The sequence below is a fragment of the Corylus avellana genome, chromosome ca1 (genome assembly GCF_901000735.1).
Source record: "Corylus avellana chromosome ca1, CavTom2PMs-1.0".
Taxonomy (NCBI): Eukaryota; Viridiplantae; Streptophyta; class Magnoliopsida; order Fagales; family Betulaceae; genus Corylus; species Corylus avellana.
This window is the reverse complement of record NC_081541.1, coordinates 18,345,336-18,371,168: the sequence shown is the minus strand read 5'-3', so window position 1 is coordinate 18,371,168 and position 25,833 is coordinate 18,345,336. Positions and strand designations below refer to the sequence as shown.

At 37.2% G+C, this 25,833-nt stretch overlaps 2 protein-coding genes and 1 pseudogene across 2 annotated transcripts; 1 reads left to right on the top strand and 2 right to left on the bottom strand.

The window, feature by feature from the left end:
- Window positions 1-11,090: 11,090 nt before the first annotated feature.
- Window positions 11,091-13,139, top strand: LOC132166594 (myrcene synthase, chloroplastic-like; annotated as a pseudogene).
- A 5,151-nt stretch (window positions 13,140-18,290) lies between these two features.
- Window positions 18,291-19,892, bottom strand: LOC132167890 (mitogen-activated protein kinase kinase kinase 20-like). Its single transcript, XM_059578927.1, has 2 exons — window positions 19,757-19,892; window positions 18,291-19,641 (listed from the first exon to the last, which is right to left on the bottom strand). The coding sequence occupies exon 2, from the start codon at window positions 19,607-19,609 to the stop codon at window positions 18,374-18,376; it is 1,236 nt and encodes a 411-aa protein (XP_059434910.1). The 5' UTR covers window positions 19,610-19,641; window positions 19,757-19,892; the 3' UTR covers window positions 18,291-18,373.
- A 3,833-nt stretch (window positions 19,893-23,725) lies between these two features.
- Window positions 23,726-25,281, bottom strand: LOC132167795 (mitogen-activated protein kinase kinase kinase 20-like). Its single transcript, XM_059578825.1, has 2 exons — window positions 25,241-25,281; window positions 23,726-25,126 (listed from the first exon to the last, which is right to left on the bottom strand). Exon 2 carries the CDS (start codon window positions 25,092-25,094, stop codon window positions 23,838-23,840), a length of 1,257 nt encoding a protein of 418 aa, XP_059434808.1. The 5' UTR covers window positions 25,095-25,126; window positions 25,241-25,281; the 3' UTR covers window positions 23,726-23,837.
- Between the last annotated feature and the right edge of the window lie 552 nt (window positions 25,282-25,833).

Below are 25,833 nucleotides of genomic sequence, written 5' to 3'. Positions count from 1 at the left end.
ATGGGCAAAGTCTCACTGAAGGAGACGGTATGGAAAAATATCCAGAGCTTCTCTCTCTACAAAATAGAGAGAGAACAAAACTATTCATTACTGAATCAATGCTTGTGTATTTGACTTTATTGTTTCAATGCTCGAACCACAAACTCATTAGTACTTTTTTCATTCCACAACAGCCAAAATCATTACAAACTAACATAAACCCTTCAAAAAAATTCAACATAAATTATCAATCCCGCAATTATATGAGTCTTCCAACTTGATTTTCATACTTATAGTCCAATATATATATTTGCTCAATGAAACAAAATTAAAAAAAAAAAATAAATAAAAAGTAAAAAAAAAAAAACTCACAAGCCATATATGGAATAGATTTTCAGGAATAAGGAGTTGAGAGTTGCTATGAATCCTTGATTAATTGATTAGTCATGGTATCGAGTCAACTCAGCTCGAAGTATCCAGCCCTAGGGGTGGGCAGATTAACCAGTTACCGATTACTGACCGATTACCGAATTTAACCGAACTGATAGTTATTGGTCGGTAATCGGCTAAAAAATTTATACCGATAAGCTTATTGGTCGGTTAATAATTTGTTACCGAAAAATCGATATGACTGATAAGGGGGTATAAATGTAATTCTCAATTTTTTATTTTTCATAATATACAACCCACAAACAAGCTCACTTATGAACAACCCAAAACAAGGTTTGCTCCATTCTGATTCGCAGCTTGTCTTCAAAACTGTAACGTTTTGTATAGTTGTCAAGCATTATTGAGAATGCTTGACAGCTATCTCTTCTAACTGCCCATGGCCATACACGTGTCCCCCAATGCAAGATATTTCCACAACTCCTCTTGCACGCACACTTCACTTCCCCAATCTCTTCCGAATTCCTAGCCACACAACTTCTACCCTTCTTCTTCCACTCCCATTTTATTCTAGGTTTAATCTCAAATTAAACCCTAAAAACACCTCACAATTCGCTACATCTTGGCCACCATTAGAAACCGGACCATCATTTCCTGCTACCCACGACTAATATCCCATCTTTCCTTTTTTGGTTTCTTGACTTTCATCTTGTTCTTTTGCCTCAGTTTCAACACTACTCACACAGTGTTGGCAGATGGTTTCCTCCTCATCCTGGACTTGTGTTTTGGCCTGCTTCATTTCCTCCCCCACAACTTCTCAAATGCCAGAGACACAACTTTAAAACGAAACCGGTTTAACTGATTACCTATATGAGCGATAATTTAAGGTATCATTCCTTATCGGTTGGTAATCGGTAACCCCTATAACCGGACCGATATGATCGATACCCAGCCCTATCCAGCCCTATCCAGCCCTATCCAGCCTTTCTCCCCATGCAAGTCAGCATGAATCTCTCCTCAAACCCGTCCATAGTCAGCATGAATCCCACATTCCAAGGTCAGTTCACCCCCACTCACAAACTGACTTTCCATCTCAACCTGTCACTAATCCCCTCCCACCTACCGCTGCAAGAATTGACACCTCCCTTCACATTCCATTAAATGCTCTTTTATTGTTCAAGAAACCTATCCCTTCCCCCCAAATCCTGTCAACAATTTGTTAGAATCCAACCAACCTCCTAATCTTAATTTAATGGACCTTACTCCTGCTAGGCCCATTATCACCCACGTAGACTTCTCAGCCCAAAATCCCCAACCCAACTCTACACAAACTTAACGGCTTTTAAGTCCACTTCCGCCAAAAAACTCAACTCATCCTCCATCAATCCCACCAGAAAATCCCTTATAACACCCGTCCCCACCTAAAAAACCATCCTTGTCCCTCTCTGATGAAACACCATCCCCAACCCCTAGCTCTCCCTCTCCCCCTTCCTCACCAATCAACAAGAAAAGACATAGAACCTCTGACCTGTCGACCTCCTCAAAAAAAGGTCATGGCTCTCTCATCGAGCATGACATCTTCCTGGCTCAGCCCCAAGACCACTCTCTGAGTTTCTCTCCAGGGCCTTATGAAAAGACCCCAGATAGAGCAATGTTCAAGGCTGCTCGAAAAGGTAAAAACAAATTGGTTTCAATAGTGGTGGTTGCTGAAGTTGAATCCATGATGAAGGGAGGCTGTGTCAAGCCTCCCTAGCACCAATGAAGATTTTATCCTAGAATTGCAGAGGGCTCCCTAGGTCTGCTGCAGTTCAAAGTTTAAGGGAGTTGATCCGTGATCACCCCCTGATGTTCTCTTTCTCTCTGAAACCAAATCCTCCCCTCCCCAAGTCTCTACTACTTTGAACAGACTTGGCTTCTTTCTCATATCTCAAGATGCTTCTTGTGGTGCTAGTGGTGGTCTTGTTGTTACCTGGCGTCTAGGCGTGGATCTTGAATGTTTCATTACAAACAAGAACAACATCTCAGCTTGATGTTACTCTGATCCTCCTTACTCTCCTTGGATTCTTTCCTGTGTTTATGGTCCCCCTGACAGAAGAGATAAGCAAGCCTTTTGGGATTCGTTCACCTTTGTGGGTGACAATTTTGAAGCCCCATGGCTGTGTATTGGTGACTTCAATTTTGTTTTGTATCAGTCAGAAAAACTTGGTGGTAGGCATGTTGCCAATTTTGGTAACTACAAGTTCAGAAGTTTCATAGATCAGTTTGGTATGATTGATCTAGGGTTTGTTGGAAACCCTTTTACCTGGTGCAATAACAGACAAGGTTTTGCCACCGTCAAAGAAAGACTTGATAGAGGCCTAACCTCTTCAAATTAGATTCACCTACACCTTGAATACTCTCTTCTTCACATCCTTGTCTTCAATTTTGACCACAACCCCATTTCCCTTAATACTAATAAACATTCCTTCTACCTCCCTAGACCTTTCAGGTTTGAGGAATTCTGGACCAAAGACCCACCCGTGGTAAAGTTATTGATTCAGCTTGGAAGATTCATGTCTACGGTAAACCCTCCATCTATCTCCTTAAAAAGCTTAAACAAACCAAGTTAGCCCTCCTGAAATGAAACTCCTCTCATTTTAGGAACATTCAGAAGAATATTAAGGCTACTCTTCTCCAACTAGATTCGATTAAGCAATCTCCTCCTTGTCCTTTTGCTTATGATAAGGAAGTTCAGCTGAAGCTTGATTTAGAGCAACTTCTCAAGCATGAAGAGACTCTTTGGCGTTCAAAATTCAGTGAATCGTGGCTAACTTGCAAGGACCTTAATACTAAATACTTCCACACCTCTACTCTCATTAGAAGAAGATCTAATGTTGTCAACTTTCTCAAATTAGAATCTGGAGATTGGGTGTCTTCTAGGGCTGATATTGGGAGGAATTTCACTGCTCACTTCACCAATCTGTTCTCTTCCTCTTGCCCCAACATAGAGGTAGAAATGCTGGACCTTTTCTCTCAAGTTGTCACTGAGGAGGACAACTTCTTTTTATGCTCCATTCCCACTGAATTGGCAGTGGTCCAAGCTTTGGCCAGCCTTGGCTCCTCTAAAGCCCCTGGTCCCGATGGATTTACTACTCTCTTTTATAAAAAATACTGGTGCTATGTCAAAGAAGATGTGCTGAATTATATTTGGAATTTCTTCAAGAATAACCCTCTTCCAAGGGAGCATAACCACACTTTCTTAGCCCTTGTTCCAAGCTTAGTGGATCTCATACTGCTCACCTATTTAGACCCATTAGTCTCTGTTACATAGTCTACAATATCATCTCTAAGATTCTGGCCAACAGATTGAAACCCTCTTCCACAAAATCATTTCTTCACTCTAGTTAGCTTTTGTCCCCAATAGGAACATTTGGGATAACACCATTTCAGCTCATGAGCTACTTCACACCTTTAAGAATAAGAAAGAAAAATGGGGTTATATGTTTCTTAAAATGGATATGGAGAAGGCCTTTGATAGAATGGAATAGAGGTTTCTTCTTGCTATCATGGAAAAACTTGGCTTCAGCTCTATTTGGATTGCTTGGATCAGTGCTTGTATCTCTGATGCTTCCTTCTCTATACTTTTGAATGGAAGCCTGTATGGTTACTTCTCTCCTGAGAGAGGCTTGAGACAAGGGGGTGGCGGCGGCGGATTTCATATCTATAAATGTGGTGAAGACACAAGACCTAGTTCAAGAGGCGGTGGGGGGTTTCGTGGTGGGTGGCGGCGGGGGATTTTATACCTATGAGCATAGTGAAGACACATGACCTAGTTCAAGAGGCGATGGGGGGTTTTGTGGTGGGGGTGGCGGAAGGGGATTTCATATCTATGAGTATGGTGAAGACACAAGTCTTAGTTCAAGAGGCGGCAGGACGTTTCGTGGTGGGGGTGGCGGCGTGGGATTTCATATCTATAAGCGAGGTGATGACACAGGACCTAGTTCAAGAGGAGGTAAAAGACTTATGTATGGTGATGGTGACACGTCAATGAGAACAAGTAAAAAGTCAAAAACTGTTGATAAAAGCATGACTGAGGTGATTGACCTTGACTCGCCTGATACCGGTACCGCCTGCACTGATGATACCAATACCTGTATCGAAACCTGATTGAATGCATGAAGCGCCTAAATGAAATGGATGCAAAGCAAATGATCTTAAAAGAAACCTACTTGAAGGGAGCAAAAGCATTTCAGTCATCATTGTATTCTCAACATACTTTTTTGTTGGTGAAACCCGAATACTAGGTGGATTGGTTAAAGATGTTGTGGTACTGTGTTTTAGTAATTTTATTTCTTTGGACAATTTCAAAGCGTACATCGAGAGATTGTCTTAAAAAATTGATTTATTTCTTTCTTTCTTTGTCTTTCATCTTTCATAATGTATTGCTATCAGGCATTGTGGAGGTAGGCATTGTGGAAGTTTCTATACTTTTCTAAAAGTAAGTAAGTTGTGAGCTGTCTCCCTTGCATTTACATTTTTGGAGGAATCTGGTATTGGTTCTCCTAGTTTAAGAAATACCGTCTTGTACTCTTTCCCATTTCCTTTTTATCCTTGGCTTAGAGGTCTTCTCCAGACTTATGTTTAGAGAGGAAAGAGTTGGCTCCATCAAAGGCCTCTAGATTTCCAGAAATAGCTCTGCCAACTACCACCTGATGTTTGCTGATGACTTGCTTATTTTTGGTAGAGCTAATCTTTCTGAAGCTTGTTGCATCAACTCTTGTCTTGAGAAGTATTGTAGATGGTCTGGCCAATCCATTAATGTCACAAAATCTTCTATCCGTTTTAGCAAAAACACTAACCCCTCTACCATCTCATCCATTTCAAATATCCTTCCATACATTACCAACCCTCCAAAATCCCTTTATCTTGGCCTCTAATTCTAACGGGAAATTCAAAGAGAGGTGCTTTCCAATTTATCCTTGATAAGATTCTTAGCTAGATTGAGGGATAGATAGCCAAAACCCTTTCCCAAGCTGGCAGATTAGTTCTCATCAAATCAGTGGCTGCTACCCTTCCCTCCTATGCCATGAGCACCTTTATGCTACCTACGAATTTGTGCTATCTCCTGGACAGAAGCTTCAAAAATTTATGGTGGGGTTTCCCTCCTAACAAATCCAGAAACCTCTTCCTTAAAGCTTGGGACTCCGTCTGTCTCCCCAAGGACTTGGGAGGTTTAGGTATCAGGAAGATGAGAGAGGTCAACTTAGCCCTATTTTCCACGCTTGGTTGGAAACTCCTTTGCAATGCAGACACGATGTGGGTTGCTTAACTTAGAGGTAACTATCTCCACTCTAACTCTTTTCTCTCCCCCTCTTCCCATTCTTCTTCCTCTAGGCTATGGAAAGGTATCATCCAGTCCCATTCTTTCATCTCCAAAGGTGCCTGCCTCAAAATGCATAGCCATTCCTCTCTCCCTATCTGGAGCTCCCTTGGGATTCTCTTCCTTCCTTTATTCATTCCCTCTCCTTCTCCTTATCTGATACAACCTCTCCCAAATCTTCTAGTCTCTAACCTCTTCTCGTTTGCCCTCACCTCCTCTATTCCCTGTTGGAATATCCCCTTGCTGAATTATCTTTTTGATTCTCTTAGTGCTAGGGAGATACAGAAAATCAGAATCCCTCTTTCTTCCTCTGAAGAATTCATCTGGACTCCCTCCTCTAATGTTCTTTTCACAGCCAAGTTAGCCTACAAACTCATTAGCAACCCTCTACCTCCTCTCCTTTAACCCCTACCCAATGGAAGTCTCTGTGGAAGCTCAATCTTACAGATAGGCTGAAATTATTCCTTTAAAAGTTGCTTGGGACATTATCCCCTCCAAGACTAGGATCAATGTTGTGTTTTCTATTCCCTCAGCAGACTTAATCTGCCCTCTGTGCAATGTGGAAGAGGATTCCCTTCATTACCTTTTTTTCAAATGCTTTTTTGCAAGAATTTCTTGAAGATCTTCTCATTGGCCTCTTGATTCAATGAAATGGTCTACTCTTAGTTTGCCTAGTTGGATTATAGGTATTTTAACTCCACATCAAACCTGTGGTATACCTCTTGTTGATTCTTATTTATTCCAAATTTATGTTGCTGTGCTGTGTGATCTACTTTGGTTCTCTAGGAATCAAGCAATACATAATGGTGTTTTCCCTGAAGCTTCTAAGTTTGCTGATAACATCAAAAGGATCTCCTTAGAACACTATACAACTTGGAAATCCATCCCTCATCCTGTGAGAGAATTTTGGCCTCCCCATCAAGCAGGCAGCTATAAAGTTAACTTCGATACAACTATTAGATATCTCTTCTCTGTCCAATCTACAGGGATTCCAAAGGCATGATCATCAAAAGCTTGTATCAATTTAGCCCTCCCTGTGATCCCTCCTACGGTGAAGCTCAAGCATCCTTGCTGGCTGTTTCCCTGGCTACCTCTTTGAAGCTAGGAAAGTTTGTTTTAAAAGGAGATTATTCTATTGTAATTTCTTCTTTATAGCATCCTTCCATAGTCTTGGATTGACACTTTGATTGTTTAATTTCTGATGCTATTTCCCTTATTCCTTTCTCCTCCCATTGGGAGGTTATGAAAGTTAATAGACGTGCAAACTTCTGCACCCATCATGTGGCTTATTGGGCCACTACTAGAGTTATCTTAGGCTGCATTCCCACTTTTTTCTTTCCTTTTTCTCCCCCCCTTTCCATCCCAATTTGTAGTAGAAAAGATCCACCCCCCCCTCCCCTCTAAGTGAGGGCTGTTTTGTTGTTGATTTGTTTGTTATATGAAGTAGTTTGTTACACCAAAAAAAAAAAAAATGTTGTTGGGATATGTTAGCTTTGAAAACAAGAAACAATAATATGGAATCTTATTATATTATTTTTTCTTAATCTTTTTACTTTTAGGGAACACTTCACTTACGTCTAATCTTTCATCACTTTTGCAATCATGCCCTTAAACTTTAAAATGTGTCAATTTAGGATCATCTTTCAAAAGATTGCAATGTCAACCCTCTTGTCAAAATTCAATATTAAAAGTACCAGAGCAATTGTAATGTCCAGCTAGCCAGAGGTTAATCTGAATCAAAACTATGAGGCACTGAAAAGGCCAAAGAAGAATGCTGATGCTAGCTGCACATGCAGGTAGTAAAAGCTTTATAATAATTACCATTTTCTGAAATTCAATGTCATAATCTCATCTATAATTGAGATAATCAATACATAAAGGGTGGTCATTGATATCTAGTACTAATATTGCATGCCTATTATTTTGGAACTTTATTTTCTGAGTGTTAAAGTATGTCAAGCTCTCAAGAGATCGAGCGCAAGTCTAGTGCGCCCGAGCGCAGTAATAGAGAAAATTGAAGTTCGAGTGCCCTCGAGTGTAGTTCCAGGTAAGAAAGTCGAGAATCAAGACCGGCTGTGCTCAAGCGCAGGCCTAAGGAGATCAAGCACAGATAGGTGCACAAGCCAATCTCCCAGCTGCAGGAAAGCTGAGACTCAATATGGAAAGATTCTTGATATCTCTCAACTTCCTATGACAACATGTAGGGTAGATTTGGGAGTACTAGGTGGTTGTGATCAGATCTTTTGTAGAAGGAAAGAAGCTCAACCATTGGAAGACTTGGAGACCAAACAAGCCAACTAGAAGATCTCCTTTTCCTTAATGTAAATTGAATATGACGTAGATTCTGATTTTTCTATATTAGGTTTAGCCGTGTACTATGTCTAGCCGTAGTAGTAAATATACTACATCAATGTACTTGTAAATTTATCAACTTTGAATATACTTTTTACAAAGTTTTTCATGGTATCAGAGCCACACTAGGCTAACGCCAATTCCAGAAACAAATTTTTCTCTTATGTTTTCAATGGCCTTAAACACTGAATCTTCATTCATTCCACCAAATACCACTCTAAACTCCCTTATCAAGCTTGATGCTGGAAACTATACCAGCTGGGTAACGCAGATACACCCTATTCTGCGCACCTATGACCTTATGGGCATAATTGATGGCTCAGAAACATGTCCCCCCAAGATGACTATAGATGATGAAGGAAAGGAGATACTCAATCCAGAATACCTTACCTGGAACAAGAAGGATCAATACCTGCTTTGTGTCATAACAGCCTCTCTTTCAAAGAAGGTACTAGCTTGTCTATGGTCCCAACACATCTTACCAGGCGTGGATAGCCCTTGCTACTAAGTTTGCCTCAAAATCCAAATCCAGAATTTCAAATCTCAAAAAGCAACTCCAAAGTCTATCATAAGGATCCAAGTCCTGTTCAGATTACATGCAATCTGCAAAACTCATTACAGATCAACTTGGTGCTGCCGGTAACCCTATCCTTGATGAAGAGTTAATTTCTTCTATCCTGAATGGATTGAACTCCAACTTTACACACTTTATCATAACATACTCTTTCCACACTAGAGCTAATGAGTTTAGCTATGAAGATTTTCAAGATGAACTAATTAGTCATGAGATGTTGCTGAACCAACACCAAAACCACACCCCAGACTAGTCCACCTTTGCACTCACTGCAAACATACCCTTCCAACAGTCCAGAGGCAAACCTCCTATGCATTCCAGATTTCCACATAAAAACTTTTCTCCAAGGCCTGTTCATGGGTTCTCCACACCAAGACCATCCTTTTAGCAATACAATAGTGGTCCATCATAGTATAATAGAGGACCTCCTCAAGGTCATTCTCTCTTCACCAACTAGTAGTATAATCGTGGCTCCACTGCACACAATTAGGGGAACTCCTTCAACAGACAGCACACTCAAAACCCTCTGCAGCAAGGTAGCAACTTCTCCCATGGCTTAAGAGCTGTAACATCCTCAACTTGTTAAGGCTGAGTTTGCCACTTTTCTTCTTTTGCAACAAATTTTGTTTTTTGCAATGATCTACAAGGTCTATCAGAGTACTTATTACAAATTATTGGATAATATATTTGCGCCCCCATTCCGACCTTGTATTCCAGCTTGCTTCTTACCTGAGAACAAGAAATAAAATTGAATGAACCCAAAGGGGGTCTAGTAAGCAAAATCCACAACCATAAATTGTTTTACTCCTTATCCCCAGTTTTGAAAAATGTTTTCACAATTAAATATATAACCAGTCATAACAATATATATACGTACGGTTGCATCTCCCGTAGTATATACATACTATTACATCTAGCAATAGATCATCGTCGTAATTCATCAATATAAAACATCATCATAAAACATCATTATAATTTATCGTTATAAATCATCTATGCATTTATCTTTAGTCATTATCTCATAATAAGGCCCATGTACATTGTTACCCTATGTATGAGGGTTGTGGGTCCTTGTGACCATGGCACTGAACTGCGGCCTCAGCCATGCCGACTGTCAATTAACTCTTCTTGGTGCACTCAATGGTAATGTTGATGGAATACAACCTTCTTGCATAGTCTCCTTCAGTAGTTTCGCCTCCATCTGAATATTGGTACTAAACTCATTTCTTTCTTTATCTCTTGGGGCCAAAAATACTCTCCTCCATATATGTGCCCTTATTTTATAAACATTTATCTCATCTCTTGTACTTCTCTTGATGCATCCTAGGGCAACATCTAGGAGGGTTTATCATCATTCTTATTTCTTATAATCATCATCATTTCTCAAATTTCTTTTCTCAAAATAGAAACTTTTTCAAATATAAACTTATTGTATTTAGAAAGCATTTAAAAGAAATAGAAGATTTCTAAATAATTCATTTAGAAAATTTTCATGCATGCAACATATCTCAATGATGGTAAATAAAATAGTTATTTATAGTTTAATACAAGAAGATATAAATAGCATGACATGAAGTAATTTTAGACGGGGTAGTGAATTTACTTACCTCTAGACTGAAGCTATGAACAATCTTTAAACTGCTAATTAATCATCATGAAAAATATCTGGTTGTTCTATTCTGTTTATTCACAACTAAATTAATAACAATCCACGAAAATCAATTAACTCTAGTCTACTTCTTTAGGGAAGTTAACCCATTAAAATCCAACTCGAAACATCTTATAACTCAGCCCAAAAAAATAGAGAATCAACTCCCAAAACTAATTCAAAATCTTCAAGAGTGAAACCACCCAATATCATCCTGATTAAATCAAAAGGTTCTCATCTAAGACACATTACTCAACTTAAAATCAAATAGCCATAGCTAAAGGAAGAAGAATTTTACCTTTGAAGAACCCATTTTTATTATTCTGCAAATCTCTCTCTTGGCCATCTTCTCAATCTTTGTTTCTCCCCCTTAGCATCTCACCCTCTTTCTCTTTCTCATGCTTCTCTGTCCATCTCTTACTCTATTGCAACATCTCTCTCCCCCAGTCTTTTTTTTCTTACATCCGTAAGGCTTCCTCTCTCTATCTTCTTGTTTCTTGCTCTCTGTTAAGTAATAAAGCAATGAAAATAGGTGAACTCAAGAAAGTGAAAAGAAAAGTCCAAGCTACGTGGTAAAAGAAGGAAGGAAGAAAAATGAAAGGAGTAATGAGTGATAGTAAGTGGCGTTAGGGAAAGTGGGGGAAGAGAGGGGTTGGTGTGTTGGTAGAAAAATAAGAAAGGAAAAAAAGAAGAAAGAAAAGATAGTGGGTGGGGGCTTCATGGAAAAAGAAAGGGCGTGTAGAAATAGAGGAATAAATAAAGGAAAAGAAAGAAAATGGTGTGCATTATGCATGAAGGGGAACTTGGAGGAGTCGCTTGGTGAGGATGCTAAGGGAATGCTTTGCTTGTATGAAGCCTCATTCCTTTTGAGAGAAGGTGAAAGTATGTTGGAGGAAGTAGGAGATTTTGCAACCAAAAAACTCAAAGATCGGTACATCAAGCAAAACATATCAGAAGATCAAAATCTTTCTGCTATGGTGAGGCATGCCTTGGAGCTTCCACTGCATTGGAGGATGATAAGGCTTGAAACAAGGTGGTTCATTGATGTTTATAGGAGCAGAGAGGACATGAACCCTATCTTGCTTGAGCTTGCAGAATTGGACTTCAACATGGTACAAGCAGTCCATCAAGAAGATCTAAAACAACTCTCAAGGTAAATATTTTACATCGCTTTTTTTCTATTTTGGATCTCATCCAACAACAAAAAGCCCATGTACTCGATCTCTTCAAACTACCACTTAATTGATAATGTTATCTCCAAACTTTCAATTGCGACAATGTCCCTCTTAAACTATAAAAAAATTGACAATGTCCTCCCTAATGCCAACAAAAAGACAAAAATGACCATAATTTTTTTTTTTCCAATTACAGAAAAAATCCAATAAATTTGAAAACAAAAAAGAAATAAAAATGAAAAAACTTTTAAATTTTCATACCTTGTTTTTTTTTTAGAGGGTATTCTCGTCATTGGGGGGGACTGTCAATTTTTTGGAAATTCGGGGGAGACATTGCATGTCATAATTGAAAGTTTGAGAGGGACATTGTCAATTTAATAATAGTTTAAAGGGTGTATGTGAACTTTTCCTATCTAGTAAAAAGTTGTAAGTGTAAAAATGATGAATACTAGTAAAATAGAAATTAAATCTCATGGCAACATGAAAAGAAGAAATTACAATCTAAATTTGTAAGCTAGCTAGTATTTGACAAATTACCAAATCCGAAAGGTAATTATAAAATGCATGCATTAATGCTGTAATTGACATTCTCTCTAAAACTGATATTATTGAACCCTATATATATAATTTGTTTCACATGCATGCATGAAGGTGGTGGAAGAGGACTGGGCTTGGAGAGAAGTTGAGCTTTGCGAGGGATAGGTTGATGGAGAATTTTTTGTGGACAGTGGGAAAAGCATTTGAGCCTCAATTTGGATATTGTCGGCGAACATTAGCCAAAGTCAATGCACTCATAACTGTAATCGATGATGTTTATGATGCATATGGCACTCTCGATGAACTCCAGCTCTTCACAAATGCCATTGAGAGGTTTGTTTTTCATTATTTAATGCTCAAAATGTAACTCACATACATACATACACACACATGCATACATAAAGAAAAAACTCTACTCTTTTTTATTCCAGATGGGATACAGATGCAATGGATCAGCTCCCACATTATATGAAGATATGTTTCCTTGCTCTCCACAATTCAATTAATGAAATCGCGTTTGACATCCTTAAAGAACAGGGATTTCGATCACATCATTCCCTACTTTAGAAAAGCGGTAAGGACTCGCCTTCTAATTAAACTCCATCGTCCTTATTTTATCTTCTTTAACTTCACTTAACTCTCATAAAACTTCTATAACTTTTGTAATTATTTCTCAAAGTTAAAAAATTCTCAATTTAATGTATCAAACTTTTAATTTTTTACAATGTCACATATCCCTTAGGTTTTTCTGTTAAATTCTAACGGACGAGTGTCAAAATTACTAACTCAGGATGAGTTAGAGAGAGGTGATGTTCCTAAATCACTCCAGTGTTACATGAATGAAATTGGTGCAAGTGAAGAAGATGCTCTTGAGTACATAAGGTCTTTGATTAGTGCTACATGGAAGAAGATGAATGGAGAAAAATTTGTGAGTCATCACCCCTTCTCTCGGACATTTATTGAAATTGCAATGAACATTGCAATGCTGTCTCAATGCATGTATCAGCATGGGGATGGCCATGGTGTTCAAGATGGTGAAACTAAGGACCGAGTATTATCATTGCTCATCCATCCCATTCCTCTCTACAAAGAGATCAATGGGATTAAGAATTGATATAAGAGGATGAACTTGCAGTCAAAGCTTTTCTTTTTTTTTTTCCTTTTCATTTTCTTTTTGGGCTCCATTTTGTATCAACTTAAAATGTTTTATGAATAATGTTTTTCCTATTTTTCGGTGTTTGGTACGATTGGAAATCGTAGTCAAACCGAAAACAATTTAGGTTGACTAGGAAAACCTTATTTAATTTTCGTAAAATGGTTTTCATTTTTTTTTTTGGAAAAATTCACTTTACCCCCCTGAAGTTTTAGAAATTTTTTAATTCGAACTCCAATATTTAAAAATTGGCAATGTACCCCCTTAATGCTTTAAAAATTTTCAATTTATATCATCCGTTACTAATTTCCTTCTAATTGGACGGAAATCATCCCACGTGCGTCTCACATGTGATTTTGATGCCCTTTATTTTAATTTTGCCCTCATTAAAACCTATAAAATTACGTAATTACCCTCAATTTCATAGGTTTCAATGAGGGTAATTACGTGATTTCATAGGTTTTAATAAGGGCAAAATTAGAATAGAGGGCATCAAAATTTCATGTGAGACGCACGTGAGATTATTTCTGTCTAATTAGACGGAAATCAGTAACAGATGGTCTAAATTGAAAATTTTTAAAACATTAAGGGGGTACATTGCTAATTTTTAAATATTGGAGTTCGAATTGAAAAACTCTTGAAACTTCAAGAGGGTCAAGTGAATTTAACATTTTTTTAAAAAAAGAAAATGTAAACAATTTTTCGAGTTTGAGCTTGTCCTTAATAGTCGGAGGTTACCGAACAACCTTCGGAAGCTACCAGAGTTCACAGGACCATTGCTGAAAGTTGCCTGTAATGCCCCTAGATTTAATTAAGAATAACTCCAACTTGATCTAAAATATGGTAAATTGCAAAACATCAATGTATTTCATATGTGGAAAATAATAGCAATTACGTAAGTCCACGACTTAGTAAGCGAACATCACATGAAAATAATCCATGAAATAAGTCCTTGATAGACTCAAAATGACTTCATAATACTATACATTTTTTGAAGGTTTCCACAAGCGATTGAGAAAATATCTGGTGGAAAATGTAATGTAACAAATCCATAAAAACAAGCATGGTTTCATGAAAATTTCACTTTGAAATATTTAAAAAATAACATCTTTGCACATTCCATGTACTTTAAAACCATAATTTTATTTCACCACATCATTTCCTATTTCTTTCATATCATCATACTCGTATCTTACGTACCCTTATACGGTTGATGTCACTTTATCAACCTTTTCATACCTTGTAGTTTCATACACGTGACGCCACATTTAGCTCTAAACAATCAATTTGAAAGTTCATCATGCCTATAACTTGTTGGTGATGGGCAATCTGGCTTTGATACCAATTGTTATGTAGTCAATTTTTCAATTGCGTAACGATTCAACATAATAAAATAGGGAAGGTTAAGGACAGTTTTCTTGTAAATTGAGTTGGAAGAATTTTTTTCAATCTATTCTATAAAAATGATGTGTTACTTTTCATGTGAAAAATACATGTTTTTAAAATAGCATGTGAGAAGCACATGTTTTTTGAATAAAATTTAGGGAAAACTTTACTGACGACACCTGAACTTTCACCCGATTTGACAAACCCCCCCTAAACTTCAAAATCTCTCAATTTAGTCCCCTAAACTTTCAATTGCTCTCAATTTAGACCACTCTGTTAGATTTTAAATGTTACATGACGTTTATACCCCTGACTTTTGTATAAAATTTCAACTTCCAAAACGTTTTTTTTATTTAAAAATAAAATAAAATTAGGGATATTTTGGTCTCTTTTTTTTTTTAACGGCTAAAATTGACGGAGGGGTCCAAATTGAGAGCAATTGAAAGTTCAGGGGACTAAATTGAGAGATTTTGAAGTTTAAGGGGGGTATTTCAAAACGGGTTCAAGGGTCTTTAGTGAAGTTTCCCCTAAAATTTATTCCAACTTTATCTTTGTAATTAAAAAAAACATGTGTTTCTCACATGTGAAGGACAAATGTCATTTTTATAAAATAGATTGAAGAAAATTTCTTCAATTAGTTTAGAAGAAAACTCTGTCCCAAGTTAAACATGGGCTCCTTCAAACTAATTAAGTGTTTGAGAATTAAACTTGGCGTGCCCTTTTATTCATGACTTGGATCCTTAAATAACCAAAATAGAAATTCAAATACAAATGCATCGATAATGATAAACACTGCAAAGAATAATATTAATGTTTGTCATGACATCATGTTTTTGATAAGGGCTAAAATTAATTCTTTGGCTAGAATTATGAAATTCCATATGTATATAGATATGGAATTTAATAAAAAGAAGATGAAAGTGAAAGATGAAACTGAAAATCTTTCTCTAATTAGAAAACAGATAAAACTTTTCCCCTATATATGTTACGTCATTATTAGTAAAAATTAACCTTTTCCCATTAGAGTTTGGAGTTAAATTAAACAGAAAATGCTGAAATGACCATTATATCCCTGTAAACTTATGAAATTACAAAATTATCCTTAAATTACAATTATCTTTAAAAAAAAAAAAAAAACCTGGCAAATACATGGGTATTTTGAGAATTTATCACCCCTTAATTAGGATTTAACAGAAAATACATGCATGGGTGAGACTATAAATTTTGTAAAGCTCCATACACTAAATTGAGAGTTTTTGAACATTAGGAAGAAATTGCAAAAGCGATAAAAGTTCATTAGGGTTAAGTAAAATTTGTCTTAAATTATTTGACTCAAGTTCAAGCAATTAGGAAAAAAAAAAGTTCAAGCACTATTCAGAAAATTCTTACCCTTGCAATTTATAGATCTATTGACACTGCCTGTTTAACTAAGATCATCATTGGTTATTAATCATGCATTCCATTAATATGGTAATATTCCCCTGGGCATGGCACACCCAGAGTATGGGGCCCAGAAATTTCTCTGTATGATTGGATAGGAGTTTTGTCCAGCAGGTCCACAACAAGTATTCTTTCTCATATGAAGATCCTTAATTGACCCAAAGAGGTGTCTAATCAATATAAATGAACATATATAAGACTATGAAAATCGATGAGACACACGCAATGTATATATTGGACAAAGTTCCTTTAAATTAGGTTAAAAAAATTTATCAAACTAACATTTATTTTTAGAATATATGACACGTGTTTATAGAGAATGCGATTCTAACATTCATTTTTAGAATGCGTATGAGAATTATGTAGTCTAAAATTAGATGTAACTTAAATAGACTGGATTAAACAAATTTTTTCCAACACAATTTCTCGGGATCAATCATTTTGGCTACTCCCGTTTTGCATTGTCTATAATTTTTATTAGGGAAAATTTTACAAAGGACCCCCTTGAACTACCACACGTTTTGAGAAGACCATTTCAAATTTAAAAAATTCTCAATTTTACCACTCGAACTTTTAATTTGATGCAATTTAGCCCATCTGACAATTTTTGCCGTTAAACCTTAACGAAAACCCTTAAAAAGGCCAAATTACCCTTCAATTTTTGTTTTTTTTTTTAAATGAAAAATAATAATAATTAAAGAAAAAAAGGGTCACAACTCACACGGTGACCCAACCGTGGGTCACCTTGTGAATTTTTTATTTTTTTTATATAATAACTTTATTTTATTTTTTAAATTTAAAATTAAGGATAAATTTAAAATTTTATAAAAAAATTAGGGGTATATTGGTCATTTGATCAATTTTAACGTTTAAAAATTGACGGAGGGATACTTTGCATCAAATTGAAAGTTTAGAGGAAAATTGAGAGTTTTTAAAATTTGGGAAATCTTCTCAAAATGTATGGTAATTTAGGGGTTAATGAAGTTTTCTCTTATTATGTGGAGCACCATTATTACTCACCATTATTACTCAGCTGCCAGGTCCTTTACATTATTTGTAAAATAGAATTTACACGTCCTCGACTTAGTGAGTAAACTTAAATAAAAGCGGACAGCTATTAAATAATGCCTTCAAAACGCAAAACCGCTTTCAAACGAAAAACTTTCATGAAACCATTGAGATGCCCAGTAACTAATACGATTGCATGGAAAATAATATCAATTCGTGAAACAACAATATTGTATTAGTTGTGCAAGATAGAAAGCTAAGTGACCCTTCCTTTCCAAGGTGACCCTATATATTTCAAAGCTTGTATTATAAATTAGTGATAAAACTTGTCTGGCATGAATTTCATATGCTAACTGACAATCTAAACCTCTTTAAGGTTTGAGGTGACTGTTGGTGTATTGGATATTCTATCTTTAAGGATAAATCATGTTCATAATAAGAACACAAAAATATAAGCATAGGTTATGTGTCATCTTCAACAAGTTTCTTTGTACTGACTAATTTGGTTCACAGACTGCACTATAACGTCCCAACAGAGCTACCCTACCATTTGAGACCATTAATGCATAAACAAACATACCAAGAATTCAACAGATTAACTAATGTCATAGAAAGTAGAAGTATAAATAAACAAAGGATCAATTACAAACATTTGCTCATCCTATAGTTTAGTGATTAATACATTCCTTTCAAACAAAAAGGTAATAAACAGATTTCAAAGTGTCTTCTGCAGCTTTCTTGGCTGTTCAAAACAAAATAGTTTACTGGCCACCAATGTGAAAGTGCTAATATCCATTTTTCATACTGGTCATAATTAAATTTGGGTTGAATACCGAGCTATGTTCACTAAATTAAAATATCCTCACACTCATATAGAAAGTAACCCATTAATGATGATTTCTTTCTCTTGGTTAAGGTGGTATCTTCAGGGGGGGTTGAAGATATTGCAGCTACCTTAGAATAATCTTTAATTAAGCATCAAAAAAGAAGAGATTGTTTTAATGCTTGATTGGTGCAAAATCCATGAAATCTATGGCACTTAAAAGGAAGATGAGTAGCAGATTAATAAAGCCGATCAATGGATCATATTAACAGTCTAGGGGAAGCAGAGGCCTAACAATGCCAGTATCCAGCCAATATGCGGGCTCAACGAAATGATAAAAAATAAAATAAAAACATTGCACAATGGTTCACTCGAATTAAGGCAAACTATGAAGTGGAGCAAATGCTGCAACCATATTATATTATATAGTGGAAAAGAATGCATACAATGTACATAACATAATCCGATTTACAAGTAACCTCTCTCAGAAATGAGGTGTTATATGCTATTGTTGTTGCCTATACAAAATTTGATCAAAACTAATTTCAATCCCTAAGCCCCCGCACAAGCTGTGAAAGTAAAGGGATGTTGCCAATTAGCTAAAAGCCTTGAGCGGCTGAGTGGTTTTGGGAAAATTGCACTCCAGTTAATTTGCTCAGCAGAAGAATCAGCGGGCTCTCGGATCTCCTCCTCCTTTCCCTCTTCTGATGAAGAATCTGGTAGGGGAATGAAACTACACTCTGGAACCTCTGCCTCTGGAACCTCTGCCACCGATAAGTGTATGAAGCTACGCCCGGAAGGAAAGTGTATGAAGCTATGCCCAAAAGGAAAATATGAGTATGAGGGACTGCGCTTAACCCTCTTAGCATTCGCAGCAGCTTCTTTTGATAGTTGAACATGTGAAGAAGAATCTGTGTCATCTAATCCCACCAGAAACGGGTGATCTAACAGCGCATCAGCCGTCATTCTATCCATATGATTTAATTCAAAACAGCACCTCAAGAAATCCTGCGCTGCTTTTGATATCTTGTCCGGAATGTTTGGCACATATCCAGACCCAATTTGAGAGATAAGATCTTCATACTCCTCAGAACCAGACATGGTAGGCCATGGTACTTTTCCAGTCAGCATTTCAAGCACTGTGCATCCAAGAGCCCATATATCAGAGAAGGCCTCTTGTACCCCGTAAATTACACATTCTGGTGCTAAATACAATGGAGTTCCTCTCCAAGATGGCGTATCACAGCCAGTGTAAGCTCTCTTTGCCAATCCAAAATCAGCAATTTTCACCTCAAACCCATCAGCATCAGCAGTTGGCACTAAAAGAACATTATCAGGCTTCAAGTCACAGTGAACGAAGCCACGATCATGAATGTGTTTCAACCCCACAAGCATAGACTTGGTGTGCTTTCTGACATCGCTCTCAGACAACCCACCACCTGATTTTACGATTAAATCGAAAAGGCTTCCTCCCGAAGCAAATTCCAACAGGACGTTGTAAAGCACAATATTATTCCTGGGTTTTGTCGTGTCTGCTCCAAATGTCTGAATAACATGAGGACAGCCTTGGAGTGCATCAAGAACCGTCTTTTCCCACATAAGCGAATCCCCCTTCAAGGGATCTGCCGATTTCACAGCCACAACCGACCCAAAAGCTCTGGGTTTCTTCAGATCTGCCCTGTATACTGACCCAAAAGTTCCTCGGCCGATCATCGGTCCTCTACACCACGACAGAGCTCCATAGAGGAGCGAGTACTCATCACCCTCCTCCTCTCTAGGTCTCTTCATCAATCCTTGTCAATCGACTTCCAAGAGGATACCTGAAAACGATCCAAGGAATTTAGAGACGCATCGGACATGATACAAACCCTAGCGGTGGAAAAGGAATAGAAACCCTAGGACTAGGGGAGGAGGGAGGAAGGATAGGGTGCGCACCAGAAGGATGGAAGCAATTGGATATCTGGGCTCCGCGATGATACGGATGCCGCTGATTTCGCTGTTGAAGAACGCGGCGGACGGAGATGAATCGTTGGTACTTGCGATTGAAGAGAATGGCTTAGGGTTTCACGCAGAGAGGTAACGGCTAGCCTGAGAATTTTGTGAGCGAATTTTGGCTTGAAACCTTTATATAGCGCTCACAAAAATAAAAAGACTTTTATTATCCCACCTCCGAAAATTTACGCTTTAACCCTCATCTCTAGACGCTCCCCGATTTATTTATTTATTTATTTATTTATTTTTTATTTTTTTAGGGTTTAACACCATAGAAAAAGAATTTTAATTTTAATTTATTTTCTCTTTGTCCCATATTATTCTTCGCTGGTTTTTTAACCCTTCTTTCTAAGATGATTTCACACAATATAAATTTTTTTTTTTTTTTTTCTTTTTTTTTTTAAAAAAAGAAGCTAGCAGCCAATGAAAGGTCGGAATTCTCATTTCAATGCTGAAGTATTAAGTGAAGGATCTGGCTTACATGTTGTTATTTTAATAACAGCATGTATGCTGTAGTTTAATCAACGGTCAAGATTAAATTTTAAAGTTGATTTACTTTTAAAAACTTTTAATAGGAGAGAGAAAATGAAGAAAGATTTGGTGAAATTTAATCTTAACTGTTGATTAAACTACATCATACATGCTGTTAATTTATTAACAACATGTAAGCCGGATCCTTAAGTGAAAGGCTGAAAGCAATCTCTCTTATCAATTTTTTGATAAAGCACAATGAGCGTGTAGCAAGTTGGTGTGCATTGCATTAAACTCATTTCACATTGTCTTCTTTTTGGTTTGGGATATTTACATTTGTTATCATTTTATTGGTGGTGATGTGGCAAGCTAATAGAATTCGGTAAGTGTTTTAACGGGATTTGACTTTAGAGACTAAATTGTTATTTTGGCCTACCTCGAGAAGCTCTAAATTATTTTTTATACCACAATGAGCGATTGGTAGTTAGGCTAACAATGTAGACTGATTTTACACTTTTTTTTGTTTTTTTTTTTGGAAAAGTCTAGATACCCCCTTTAAACTACCACCCAATTGATAATGTTTCCTCTCAAAACTTTCAATTATGATAATGTCTCCCTCAAACTACAAAAAATTGTTAATGTCCCATAATGACGAAAAGACCCTTAGGGGGTGTTTGGCAAATGGGATGGCCTAAACACTGTAGTTGATGTAGATTGATGTGAAAAAAAGTAAGAATGTTTGGTATAAAAAAAAATGAAAAAATTTTGTTTTGTAGTAATTTTTTTATTTGAATAATAATAAAAAGTGAATGATTTGATATTAAAAGTGAAAAAGTTAGAATGTTTTTATGTTGATTTTTTTGGGAAATGGTGATGAACAGTGTTTGGGCCAACCCCATCCCCATTACCAAACAAAGCCTTTAATAAAATTAAAATAATTTTTTTTTTTTTTTTAAAAAAAATGATGGTAAAGTCTACATAACTCATTAAACTACCACCTATTCACAATTTCCCCCCCCAAAGGCTAACAAAAAAGATAAAGATACCCTATAGATTTCTCGGTAAGACAAAAGTAACCGTATAAATAATAATAAAAAAAAAATTAATGATTTTTTTGTTTTACAAACGAAATTTTTTAATTTTTTTTTAATGTCACATTTATCTGTGTTGTCTTTTTCTTTTGGGGTTGATTAAATTCATCTTTTACATTAATTTTTCATTTTAAACGAAATTCATCTTTTACTTTAAATAACTATTTGGGTAATTATATTTTTTCCTCTATCAACTACAACGCATTGTTATTTTGCTCCCATGAACTGACAACCCTACTGCCTGACCTTATCAAACTACTATTTTGTGCTCAAAACCCCTCCTCCATCAGTCAAAGACTTTAACTCAGACGGTCAACCCGTCACTTTGCCCCCATGAACTATAACGCATTGTCATTTTAATCGTTTAAATTAATGCCTTTGACGAAGAAAAATGGAGTTTGGGGCACAAAATGGTAATTTGATGGGGTTGAGCAGTAGGGTTGTTAGTTCATGGGGGCAAAGTAACAATGCGTTGTAGTTGATAGGAGGAAAATGTAATTACCCCTAAATATTTCATGTATAAAGTTATTATTATTATTTTGTGGTAACTATGATTCTTAACATTGGAATAACTTTCTCATAAACTCATTTTACAAAGAGTGTGTTTTGACTAAGGGTCTGTTTGGTGAATGGTTTTCAAATGTGCAACATTTTTTTTAGGTAAAGTCCACAAATCTCCCTCAAACTACCACCCATTGACAATGTCCCCCAAAACTTTTAATTGTGACAATGTCCCTTCTAAACTACCAAAACATTGTCAATGTCTCCTTAAAAAACATTATCACAATTAAAAATTTTGAGGGACATTGTCAATTGGGTGGTACTTTAAGAGGGTATATGGAGTCTCGTGCTGGATGATAACTGTGATGCAGAGTTCTTTGCTATCTGAAAGTGATGCGGAAGTCTTCTCAGAAGGTGAGTCACTAAATATAATTTTTAAAAACACAATTAGCATTTGATAAACTTGTGGATCAACCTTTAAAATCATAGTTAAAATTTATATATGATTCCTCCGAATTGAACATACTGAATCAATGTTCGTGAATTGGGCTTTATTGTCTCAATGCTCGAACCACAAACTCCTTGGTCCTTTTTCATTCCACAACAGCCAAACCGTCATTACAAACTAACAGAAACCCTTTAAAAGCTTTAACATAAGTATGTGTCCTACGGATCGATAGTCTTCCAACTTTATTTTCATACTTAATGATGCAATGGACAACTTTTATGCGGAGTTCTTCGTTTTTCTTCTCTAAAGGGAAGAGGGAGAACTGAAGGTTGCGTCTCTAAGCCTACTGGGTAGCAGAGATGGTGTACTCTTTTGTCCGTTGTATCTTTCAGGCCAGAATGGCAGAAGAGTTGGAAGAACAATGGGTACGTTTTTCCCTGACAGACGAGAAAAAAGAGGGAATCATTGTGAAGGAAGAGGAGGTCGAAATTTAGTGAAAATTGGGGAATGATGACTTGTAGGCCGGATAGTAGCAGAAAAGTCCATAAACAAAGAGGCTTTTCGGTCTTTGATGACAACCCTATGGAAGGCCAAAGGAGGAGTCTCGTTCAAGGAATTACCAAAAAACCTTTGGCTGTTTGAATTTTCTGATGGGAGCGATAAGAAAATACCTCGTATTCAAGACTTTGGAAAGAGGCCGAGCTCTAAAATTTAGAGGGAAATCAACGTGTCCCCAAATTTTGCTTTGACTGTGGCAGAATCTGTCACGAGGAAAAAGATAATAGCTCTCTAGAAACTTTTGGTTCAATGGAAATAATTAAGAAACAGAATAAGCTAGTTGACTGATTTGGCTCAACATCCCCAACAGAGCATAAGTGAATTATGAAAGTAGAAGCATAAATGAACAGACTATCAATTCTGAATATTTCATCATGTTATTATTGTTTACTGATTAGTAATTACAATAAAAGAAGTTAACAAATGGACTTAAGATTAGTTTCCATATCTGCTACCTTAGAAATTTAAGAGTATCAAAAAAGTAGAGATTGGTGGAAAATCTATGCAACCTATGGCACTGAAAGAAAGATGAGTAGCAGATTAACAGAGATCTAGGAGAGGCAGAGGCCATTCCTGCCAAAACCAAAGTCACAGCACAAGGGAGTGAATGAATTGGTTGTCAAAGACAATTAAAGAAAGCAGGGGATCATAGAGGCTGTTTGTTTCCAAGGAAAGCACCTCACTGCTGCTTCCTCCTAACAATGCCTGTATCCAACCAATAAGCAGGCTCAAGCTCTTACTATATGTACACGAAAATGATAAAAAAAAACATTGCACATGACATATTAAGGCAAACTATGTAGTGGAAGAAATGCTGCAAGCATATTATATAGTGGAAAAAATGAATACAATGTACATAACATAATCCGATTTACAAATACCCTCTCTCAGAAATGAGGTGTTATATGCTATTGTTGTTGCCAATACAAAATTTGATCAAAACTAATTTCAATCCCTAAGCCCCGGCACAAGTTGTGAAAGTAAAGGGATGTTGCCAACAAGCTAAAGGCCTTGAGCGGATGAGTGGTTTTGGGAAAATTGCACTCCAGTTAATTTGCTCTGCAGAAGAATCAGCAGGCTCTTGGATCACCTCCTCCTCTCCCTCTTCTGATGAAGAATCTGGTAGGGGTATGAAACTACACCCAAATGGGAAAGATGTGACCGCATTTGTATTTTCAGCTTGAATCTCTGGAACCTCTGCCTCCGATAAGGGTATGAAGCTACGCCCAAAAGGAAAGTGTATGAACCTACTCCCAAAAGGAAAGTATGAGGGACTGCGCTTAATCCTCTTAGCATTTGCAGCTTCTTCTTTTGATAGTTGAAGATGTGAAGAAGAATCTGTCTCATCTAATCCCACCAGAAATGGGTGATCTAACAGCGCATCAGCAGTCATTCTCTCCATCGGATTTAATTCAAAACAGCACCTCAAGAAATCCTGCGCTGCTTTTGATATCTGGTCCGGAATGTCGGGCACCGATCCAGACCCAATTTGAGACATAAGACTTTCATACTCCTTCGAACCAGTTATGGTAGTCCACGGTACTTTTCCAGTGAGCATGATAAGCACGGTGCATCCAAGAGCCCATATATCAGAGAAGGCCTCTTGCACCCCATAAATTACGCATTCTGGTGCTATATACCAGGAAGTCCCTCTCCAAGATGGAGTCTCACAACTAGTGTAAGCTCTCTTTGCCAATCCAAAATCAGCAATTTTCACCTCAAACCCATCAGCGGTAGCCACTAAAAGAACATTATCAGGCTTCAAGTCACAGTGAACGAAGCCACGAGCATGAATGTGTTTCAACCCCACAAGTAAAGACTTGGTGTGCTTTCTGACAACGCCCTCAGACAACCCATGAAAGCCTGATTTTACGATCAAATCGGCAAGGCTTCCTCCGGAAGCAAATTCTAACAGGACGTTATAAAGCACAATCCCATTGGTCGTTTCTGTTGTGTCTGCTCCAAATGTCTGAATAACATGAGGACACCCTTGGAGAGCTTCAAGAACCGTGTTTTCCCACATAAGCGAATTTGCATTTATCGGATCTACCGATTTCACAGCCACAACCGACCCAAAAGCTCTGGGTTTCTTCAGTTCCGCTCTGTATACGGACCCAAACGCTCCCTGGCCGATCATCGGTCCCCGACACCACGACAGCTCTCCCCAGAGGATCGAGTACTCATCATCCTCCTCCTTTCTAGATCTCTTCATTATTCTGTGCCAATCGACTTCCAAGAGGATACCTGAAAGCGATGCAAGGAATTTAGAGATGCATCGGACATGATACAAACCCTAGCGGTGAAAAAGGAATAGAAACCCTAGGACTAGGGGGGAGGGAGGAAGGATAGGGTGCGCACCAGATGGATGGAAGCAATTGGATCTCTGGGCTCCGAGATGATACGGAGGCCGCTGATTCCGCTGTTGACGAACGCGGCGGAGGGAGATGAATCGTTGGCTCTTGCGATTGAGGAGAATGCCTTAGCGTTTCACACGGAGAGGTAACGGCTAGTCTGAGAATTTTGTGAGCGAATTTTGGCTTGAGACCTTTATATAGCGCTCACAAAAAGGAAATGACTTTTATATCCTACGTCCGAAAATTTACGCTTAAACCCTCGCCTCTAGCAGCTCCCCGCTCTCCTCTGTTTTTTAACCCTTCTTTCTAACATGATTTCACTCAATATATATATATATATATTTTTAAAAAAATGTAAAATAGATTTTTTTTTTTTTTTTTTTTAATGAAAAAAAAGCTAACAGCCAATATAAAGTCGGATTTTCTTTTCAATGCTTAAGTGTATTAAGTGAAGGCGATCTCTCTTTATCAATTTTTTGATAAAGTACAGTTGGCGTCTAACAAATGGGTGTGCATTGTATTAAAATCATTTCACATTGTCTTTTTTTGGTTTGGGATTTACATGTGTCATCATTTTATTGATGTTGATGTGGCACG